Source organism: Amborella trichopoda, chromosome 8 (assembly GCF_054954075.1).
Source record: "Amborella trichopoda isolate Santa Cruz 75 chromosome 8, AtrichopodaSantaCruz75HAP2 v2.0, whole genome shotgun sequence".
In the NCBI taxonomy this organism is placed as follows: Eukaryota; Viridiplantae; Streptophyta; class Magnoliopsida; order Amborellales; family Amborellaceae; genus Amborella; species Amborella trichopoda.
In genome coordinates, this window is record NC_142343.1 from 23,493,668 (window position 1) to 23,504,123 (window position 10,456).

A 10,456-nucleotide genomic window follows, 5' to 3' on the forward strand; every position below is an offset into this window, starting at 1 on the left:
CGTTCTAAGAATCTCCCTCCTACTTCCTACCCTCCATCACAGCTGCATTCTGATAGAAATCGAAGAAGACATAACCCCTGGGGGTTTACCCAAAAACCATGGGCGACTGAATGCAACTACTTGGAGAAGTCTTGCCACTGACTTCTCTCTTTCCTCAGTCAAGCTTAGAACCATGGTTAAGAGTAGCGGCGGCCGTAATGTAGCAAAGGCTAGAGTTTTGAATTTGAGTGAGCAAGTTTTGGGCTAAGGGAATTTGCAAGGGTCTTGCGCTATTTTTGAATTTGTAGAAACAATGTTTTTCAAGGAGCATCCAGATCCTACAATTGCTGAGAGGCATGATGGACTCGGGTTTTTACTGTCTCCACCTCCAAGCGCTCTTCTGATACCTGGGCCTAGACTTTTGCGGTCTCCATCTCCAAGTGCTCTTCCAAAGTCAGGGCCTGGGATTTCGTGGTCTCCACCTCCCAGTACTCTTCCAATCCCTGGGCCTATGTGTTTCTTGTCTACATCTCCAAGCAGTATTCCAATTCCTATTTTTTAACAAAGAAGCAGGTCATTACATAATCTGCAACAAGAGACTCGCAACACCTCCTCAGCATTGACATCTGAGTAATTTCTTTTGTACAGAAGGTGGGAATTTGGGAAATGGTATAGACTTTTAGGACTCTTACATTGATGTAAAGTGCAATTTATTCTGTACATGGGAATATGGGAAATGTTATAAGTTTTGAAATTGTGAATATCTTTTTTTTTTGTATACATACATATCGTGTGGTTGACCTTCGGATCTTAGTGCTTTTGATAGGGCTTTCTGGAAGTTGGTTATGCTGCAAATGCTACTTTATAGGGCTGCTCTAGTTTGTTACTGGCTCCACCTCCGCACTAATGGGATCTTGAGATTCTATCTCTTCTTCTTTCTCTTTTATCACATATGATTCCTGAGAGTTGTTCGAGTCTTGCATGGCCTTTCCAGTTGCAATTAGCCCCAAATGGATGAAGAGAGCACCCCTCAAGCCACTGCATCTCATTATTGTCCTTTTTTTTTGAAAAAATCAATGCATCTCCAATCGGCTACCCATACTGGTATGGGATCTTTTAATGGGATTTGAATAGTTACCCCTAACTTGGTGAGTGCTTTGGCTTCTGCATTAAGCCTTCGTGGTACGTGCTCAAGAGCAACTTCTTCAAATTCGGACTTCAAGGATTGGGCGGTGTTCAAGTAAAGCTTGAGGCTATCTTTCCTAATGTCGTACACCCCCTTGAGTTGCCTGATAACTAGCTCTGAATCTCCATAAATTGTCAAGCATTTCAAGTTCATATGGGAAGCAATCTCCAAGCCTATGATGAGCGCTTGATATTCTGCTTCGTTATACAACTCTATCTCTAGGAGAGAGAATGATAGTGGGGTAAGGCCATCACAAGAGGTGGATAACACTACTCCAGCACCACCATTTTTGGAGTGAAATGCCCCGTCAAAATGCATCTTCCAATCACATGAAACTTCAACCTTAAATACTTCTTCATCTGGTAGATCATCAGTCAAGGGAGAATCAACTGGGAGAGGGTGTGCTGCCAGGAAATCTATAGCAGCTTGACCTTTGACAACTTTTTGCGACACATATGTTTTGTCAAACTCCATTAGGAGTAATAACCATTTCGCAAGTCAACCCAACAGATTAGGACGCGACAAAAGAAATTTAATTGGATCAGCTTCAGAGATGAGTGGAACCGGGTCTGCGAGCAAATAGTATCTAAGCTTATGAACTGCAAATATAAGGGCTAAACACATCTTCTCTATGGGAGAATGGTTTTCTTCGGCTCCTTGCGTTCTTCGACTCAAATAGTATAGAGCCATCTCTTTCCCTTCGTCAGTTTTTTGAGCTAGCAAGGCACCAAGTGACTCATCTAATGCAGCCACATAAAAGATGAGGAGTTTCCCTTCATCATTATTATTATTAGTATAGAGCCATTGTAGGGCTCATGAATCAACTATCAAAGTCAACCAATAGGGGGTGAGAATACAATCCTAGTCTATAGACTATAAGTTCTCCCTACGGATAAATCTAAGTCACATAGACCTGTGCACACTCATCACAATTGGTGTATGGAGGCTATCTCAAGCAAATGTACATGTAACATGATGTCTACCAATGTTAACAAACCAAGTCAGTTCGTTCTGAACCTAGCACTGCCCAATTCCAGTTTCGCTGATTCGACATGGTACTTTTAAACCAATGCAAAAAACAATTATATAAAATCCCAAAAAATAAGGGATATGTTTGTATTACGTTTTTGAATGTTTATTATATTTTGCAAAATAGTGGAAAGTGTTTTGGCCACGAATATTTATTTTTACGTGTTTTCCATTTTTTTCGGAAGATTTAAAAAATACCCCTCGGTACAAATAGATTTTTAAAATCCATTTTTTCATTAATTTTTTACTTCATTTGGATGTGCTTTATTTGATCATGCTTCAAATATATGGAACAAGTTTATATAAGGTTGCAACCTTAAAATGAAGTTTTTTTTAATGTTTATTACTATTTTACAAAATATTGGAAAGTGTTTTGGCCAAAAATATTTATGTTTACATTTTTTCATCTTTTTTGAAAGATTTTCAAAAATACCCCTGAGCACAAATCGATTTTTAAAAACTATTTTTTCACTAATGTTTTAATTCATTTGGATGTGCTTTGTTTTATCATGCCTCAAAAATATGGAAAACGTTTATATAAGGTTGCAACCTTAAAATATAGAATTAAAGACGAACCTAAAAAATCCATCAGAAAAGGTTGTTTTAATATTAAAAAACCCTTTAATTGATCATCTCGACATCGATATGTATGAATATGAATAAAAAAAACATTTTGAGTCCCATAAATAGTTCATCTCGCAATACATTATCTATACCATCCATTTCAAGTTTTTCATATGTTTATAGATTTACTTGATTTTAACCATTTTTGGAGTATAAAATTTTATAATTAGATATGAAAATAGATTTCTAGATAATCTTAAAAAACATTTACACCAAAATTACATGTAATGATAAATTTTGGAGGTGCGCCTTAATTTGATTGTTTAAAGGTTACAACCTTATAGAAACCACACCCATTTTTTTATTTGTTTTGTGTTTTTATTTTTAACACTTTTTTGACTGGCAGAGACTTACATGATTAGGACTGCTGAATCGGCCATTGGCCTGTTCGATTTTTTGAATGATGATGTCTACTTTCCAATACTACTATTATATGTACATGTCGTGTGAGGGTCATGAGGAGGATTTGACCATTGTCCTTTTAGGCTTACGATTCATTTACAAGGGTCATAAAGTCCTTTGGCCAACTACCCTAAGCATCTCTCCGATCTCATCAAGGGTTCACCATTCAAACCCTTCTCGGTTGTGCTATGTGTATATGTATCATAGGGTTTTAGAACTTCACTGGGCCTATCTCGTCCAGAGTAGTTTGAGTCATGGCATTAGTATTGTTGTTTATCGCTAATTACTCAACATTTTTTTTGATTTTTTATATATTTTGAATCTATTCAAATCAGCTTTAAAACCCTATCTTTGTTTGCTGCAATATCGACTGATTTCGTGCATCAAAGAGGTAGAATATCGTTGAACTATCAAAATCATCTTTTGTTTGCTCCAATATCAACTGATTTCGTGCATCAAAGAGGTAAAATATCGATGAACTGTAAAAAATTCACAAAATCCATTACTTTTCTCTAAGTTCTCAACAATTTATTGGATTATTAGATTGTTTTTAAGCTATTGAAAGAAACATGAAAACCCCTCTATTGGTTTGCGTCTTTTGCTCCAATATTGATTGATTTAATGCATCATTTAGGTAATAACAATGAACTATCGGTCTTCTCTAATTACTGGTTAGGTGCCTCGATATCTCCTTCTAGATCTAGAGGATCTATCGGCACATATCTCAAGTTTTTAGCGAACTCAAGATTTGAGATCGCTCTCTCAGAACCTTGCTCAAGAGCAAGGGCAGCTACACCAACCGATGATAGAGGAATTTAAGGTGGGTTCGGGACTTACTTGGGCTAGCTCACTTGGGTGCCCTATTAGATCACGAAGAAAGCCCCCAGCTTCTTTAACTGGTTCGAAATTGCCTCCCATGACCTGCATTCCTCTTGTTTTCTGCACAACAGTTCTATGGTTAATTGGCAAGACCAGTGGGTCGAAGAGATCCACCCTTGTCTTAGGGCATCACATGCTCATAAGAAGGAGTGATGAAATGGAAGGATTCTAATAAAGAGAGAAACAAGAAGAAAACTTGATGAAGGGGCGAGACTAGCATGATGGCTAGAAAGTTACTGACTTGAAGTGGTAGCAAGATGAGTATGGTTCTCAATAGTAGCACGGCGTCAATACAATTCTAAACCGAGACCAATATGGCAACGCCAGGCTAAGTCTACCCTCAATCAAGTAAGGGGAGAAAAGAATGAGGAGACAAAAAGGGGATGAAGAGAAAGAGAGCGAGACAGTGGAAGGGGAAGAACCCATACGACAATTGGTATCACCATTGGCATCATGAGAAGATGTCGAGTCTCTTGCGGGCGACCATGGCTTTTAGTGAGGCTCATGACAATAGCTTCTCATGAGGCACATGGTGCAAGTCATGGAATACGAAAGGAAGCCCACGAACAGCAATGAGCATCGCCATTGGCAACCCTAGGAAGCAGCACGTCCCTTGCCGATGACGATAACTCCTAACAAGGTGCATGACGATAACTTCCCATGAGGTGCAGAACGACAGGCATAGAGAGGCACAGAAGGAGCCTGCGCACAGTGATGGGTATTGCCACGACCCCTTTGCGGATGGCAATGGACATCGCCACCTGCAATAGTCTCGCATCAAGGTGAAGCCCCCGCAGACGAAAATAGGCTTCGCTGGCCTCATTCCTCGCTGAGACGTTGAGGATACGTCTTCAAACGACGATGAGCAGCGCTGTCTACAAGTCTCACCGGGACATAGAGACGAAGATAGAGAGGGAGGAGAGCACGAGCATGACGCTGCCATCGCCATGCATGACCTGTGAGATCACCGAAGAGGCATGCACGGCACTACGTCGTGCCTGGCCTCTGAGGCAAACTCAAGCGGAGGGGAGGAAGAAGAGCGAAGAGAAGAGAAGAGAGAGAAGAAGAAAAGAAAAGGAAGAGAGAAGATTTACATCGAACCTAGGGGTACCGGTCAAAATGTTTCTCTCACCTTACTCTTTTTCTCAAACGCGACCCAACAATGAGAACACTGCATTAACTAAAAACTCTCTTTTGTGAAAGGTTGAGCCCTCTGGTGGGTACAATGATGACACGTATATATAGAATTTGCCCCAAATATGAGTGGATAATCAAAATTAACTCTAATTATTGAAAATTAAGATTAAATTGAATTAAAATAAATTAGAGAATAGGGTACGAAATGGCAGATTTGCCCCTTCCTAACAATTTGTAGAATTCCATAACAATTCTCGTATTGCCTTAGAACTTGCATGATCTTGCATGAATGATTCGGGGTCGTTCTGATGCTCGATTGATCGAAAGATGATTGCCTTCATGTAAGGTTCGGCATGGCGATCAATCTCATACCAACTTCGAGCTATGGATTGTGTTTTTAGTACATGATCATGTGACTTGAAATTTGAATGGATCTTGAAACTTCGGATCGATAGTGTGCACATTTCTAGAAGTTTTTCGATGATTTCTTCATTACATCATACTGAGCATGCCATTACAATCGCGGGGCAACAAACACAGCTCGATTCCATGCCCGAATGAATGGCATGATTCGGCCACTCGAGTGAGGCACGATGTTGCTGAATTTCTTGTACTTTCTTAACAGATCAACAACTTCTCTCTAGCGTTTCTTCACGCTCGGATATTGTCACAGGGTGTGCCACATATCGAATCGCTTGTCTTGATGCGACGAACATTTTCACCAAATTTGAGCATGATTCGACTTGAGACTGGTGAGATATGAGTGTCGAAAGTCACTGCTCGTGAATGCCCCTTCAATGGTGTAGAATTATAGGGTGGCCGCACGGGAATAGCATGCGTCTCCTCCAGTTTCACTCTTTTACTTATAACTTCTTCCTAGAGTGTCTGTTCAAGCTGAAATTTTATACCTGACAGTCTTTCAACCGTGTTGGATCCAATGGTGGTGGTCCCACAACAATTGAGACACCAAAAATGTAGTTGTAGTTATAAGGTCCGTTTCAGGGTGTTAGAGGCTGATTCTGTCAGAGCTGTTTGTCAGTCTGCACCACCTTAGGCATGTCGAAATGTGAGGAAACTTGGCAAGAAATTTTTGAGAGAGCTCATGAAGTATTTGGCTAGTTTCGTGGCTATTATAAGACTGTCGGGATTTCCACTGTTTGCTAGGCTTTTATTGAGCGGGGGCTCCATGATGATGAAAAATTTCTTCCAATAGTATTCCCCACCAAATGTTGTGCTTTGTGAGAATTGAGAAGTGCAATCATTCGAGAAGTTTGAGGGATCTTGTCAAACTCCTCACCCACAAGGGACTATTTGTGATTCTGGCGTAGTACTAGCGCTGCCCTAGCTGTGGAGTGCAGATGCATGACGCGTTCAGGGTTTGGCTTGAGAAGGCCTAGCCCTGAAAGCGAGCTCAAGGCAGCATGAAATTTATCGACTCGGAGTGGTAGCACGATCGACATGGTACACAGGACCTAGCACGATGGCAATACTACTCGAAACCGAGGCTGATAGGACTGTCATGATTTGGGGTGGAAGTAAGACGGGCATGGTACTCAGGACCAATATGATAGCAATACTGCTCGATTGCCAGACTGCTATAGCAAAGCTAGACAGAGTCTAACCTCAGTCAAATGAGAAGAGAAGAGAATGGAAAGAAAGCACGAGATGGCGAAGAAATGGAATCCCGATGTTGCTAAGCATCGCCACCATCAATCATAAAGTAGCATTGTCACGGCCCTTGGACGGCTCTAGACACTATTGCTCAAGCCTGAAGGGTGAGAAGTGAATTACAGGCGGTGCTAAGCATCGCCGTTTGGCAACACGTGAAGGCAGCACACCCCCTCTCGGGAGGCGATAGTCTCTTGTGAAACCCGCGACGAGAACCACTTGTGAAGCCCGTGATGATAGTTCCTTCTGAGCCACACGACGATAGGCCCGGGACGCAAGAAAGAGGCTTGCAGATGGCGATGGGCCCTGAGAGCACGAAGGACGCTCGCGAATGGCGATAGGCGCTGAACGCATGAAGGAAGCTCATAGACAACGATAGGCGTTGAGTGCACGAAGGATGCTTGTGGACGGCAATAAGCGTTGTTGTGACCCTTCAGGCATCGTCGCTTACAATAAGCACGCAACAAGGGAAGACCCCTGCAAGTGGCAATAAGTTTCGCCTTCTGTGCTCCTCGCTGAGACATCGAGAACACATTTGCAGACGGCGATGAGCAGTGCCGTCTGCAAACTTCGCTGAGAGCTAGAGGCGAACAAAAAGAAGGGGAAAGAAGCCCGCGCATGGTGCTACCATCTCCATGCGCGACCTATGATGCAACAAGAGAGAAGAAAAGAAAGAAAAGAAAGAGGCATGCACTGCGAAAGAGGCATGCACGGCACTACCACTGCTGAAAATTAATATTTAATTGAATTAAATAAAATAAAAAATATGGTGAAAAATGATAGATTTTCCCATTCCCTAACAATTCATGGAGTTACAAAACAATCCCTGCTACTGCCCTAGAACGTGCGTGACCTTCTATAGATGATCCGGGGTTGCTCTGGTACCCGTTTGATCGAAAGATTATCGTTTTTCTTGTAGGGCTCAACATGGCGATCGATTTGATACCATCTTCGAGCCATGGATAGTGTTTTTAAGCCACGATCATGCGACTTGAAATTTGAATATATCTTGCAATCTTTGGATCGTTAGTGTGCTTGTTCCTTGGTGTTTTTCCATGATTTCTTCATTGGATCACTTTGAGCATGCTGTCATGATCGCGTGATAGCAAACACAACTCGATTTTATGCCCGGATGAGAATTTTGCAACTTTGGAATTTTTGACGGATTCTAGAATTTCGGCGCCAAAAATTACAGTCATTTCACCGGCTTTGTGTACGAAATACAACCGTTTGTCATCTATGGGGCCCTAGACCTTACACATGCGATGGAACTGGTTTCACGTCGATCGGGCTCCCGAGTGTCGTGATTTGGCCGCTCGAGCGAGGCGCGACGTTGCTGATTTTCCTGCAACTCTCTTCACAAATCTACAACTTCTCTCTATCTTTTCTTCTCTCTTGGGATCACCGCAGGGCATGCCACTTATCGAAATTCTCATCTCGACGAGACGAACACAATCACAAACTTTGAGCATGTTCCTACTCGAAACGAGTGAGATACGGGTCTCCGAAGTCACCACCCAAAACTGTGAAAACAATCCCCATTAATGGTGATTTGGTTAAGTGAGACCGCATGGGCATAGTGTGCGGCATACCCCTTGTTTGTCATTCACCCAGAATTTCATCTTGGAGTGCCCGATTAAGTCGAAACTTGACTCATAGGGCTTTCGACCGTGCTGGATCCTATGGCAGTGGTCCCATAACTGTTTGACGCACAAAAAATGTAGCTCTAGTTACGAGGTCCATTTCAAGGTGCTAGAGGCTGATTCTGTCGAAACTGCTCCTCAGTTTGTACTGTCTTAGACATGTTGAAATGCGATGAAACTTGGCAGGGGATTTTTTGGAGTCCTTATGAAGATCTTGACCAGTTTTGGGGCAATTCTGAAATTGTCAAAACTTCCACTGTTTGTCAGGCTTTATTGACCAGTTTCTTTATTTTATTCCGCATCGAGACCCATGGTGATATGTGTAGTGGGGTGAGTGTCATGTGGCTACATTGTGTGCTTTGTTCTTTTGATTATTACCTATTGTTTGATGTTGCATTTTTTGGGCATTGGGTTTAATTTGGTCGGATCATGTTTCTCCATGACTCACTTTTAATGAATATTTGATTTCTTTCATAGATGATGGGATTCCAATAAAAAATGTGGATGTTTCCTTGTTTACTGAATTTCTCATAGATGGGTTGTTGCTTAGGATTTGGGGGATTCAATTTCACTACTCCGTCTCTTATTTTCTTTCATTCTATTCTCCTCCTTCTTCCTCTACTATTGAGGATGATGTCTATGATTCTTTACTTTATTGTAACTTTATAGATTGATCATATCAATAGAGGTAGGAGGGTGAGATTAGTTAATGATGGGCTTCTAGGATTATTAACCTTCATAAATTTACCCACATGTGAACCGTGGAACAACCCAACTAAAAGAATTATTTTCTAAAGCCCTAAAATTTCAAAGTGGAAAAACTTGATTTATGATTTTATAGAGGGTGGCCTGAAAGAGATTGTATTTGGCCATGTGGCTTTTAGGAAATTGAAATTTCCAAGTAAGAAAAGGTTTGGGATTGGATCTTAATATTTATGGGAAGCTTAAACCACAAATAAAGAATGATGAGGAATTTTCTTCACGAGTGAATAATTGTGAGATTATTACCATAGTTGTCAAGAAAAGTGGGATCGGATGACTATTGTTGATCTATCTAGCTTTTCTTCTCGCTCGGGCGTCGTCACGGGGTGTGCCACATATCGAAACACTCGTCTCAACAAGAAAAATACGCTCACAAAATTTGAGCGCAATCTGACTCAGGATGAATAAGATATTTCCATCGCAAATCACTATTCGTGACTTTCCCTTTGATGGAGTTGGGTTGCACAGTGGCAGCATGGGAATAGCGTGTGGCTCCTCCTGTTTTGCTCTTTTACTGGTAACGTTTTCCTGAAATATCCGTTTAAGCTAAAATTTTACCCCTGGGGGTTTTCAAGCGTTATGGATCCAATGGTTGTAGTCCCACAGAAATATGATGCACTAAAAATGTACTTCTTGTTAAAGGAGTCTGTTTCAGGGTGCTAGAGGCTGATTCTGCGAATTTGTTTCTTTGTCTGCACTGCCTTAGACATGTCGAACTGTAACAAAACTAGGCCTGAGACTTTTGAGAGTCCTTATGAAGATCTTGACTAGTTATGGGGCTATTATGAGACTGTTGAAATTTCCCCTGTTTGTTAGGCTTTATTGACCCATGATGATGAAAAATGTATTCCAACAACATGCCCCATCGAATGTTGTGTTTTTAGAGAAGCAATAAGTGCAATCATTGGGGAAATTCCCTTGGCAAGCCATATGATTACATGAATGTCGAGGAGATCCATGCATTGTTTTAACTGGGATGCTCGGAGGACTGGACTCAATGTACGGGTGCATCCATGGAGGCTTTTAGGGGGATAAGAGACTTTTTGAGGGATCTGTAGAGATCCTCACACTCGAGAGACTATTTGTGATTCTGATAGCTCGAGGATTTTGTACGAACCTCATTGATCAGAATTCGGGCTTATCGAGC

At 41.4% G+C, this 10,456-nt stretch overlaps 1 protein-coding gene across 1 annotated transcript; it reads right to left on the reverse strand.

The window, feature by feature from the left end:
• Positions 1-854: 854 nt before the first annotated feature.
• LOC148780955 (uncharacterized) lies at positions 855-1,639 on the reverse strand. The gene is made up of 2 exons (XM_088874680.1): positions 1,125-1,639; positions 855-1,017 (listed from the first exon to the last, which is right to left on the reverse strand). Exons 1-2 carry the CDS (start codon positions 1,637-1,639, stop codon positions 855-857), a joined length of 678 nt encoding a protein of 225 aa, XP_088730806.1.
• Between the last annotated feature and the right edge of the window lie 8,817 nt (positions 1,640-10,456).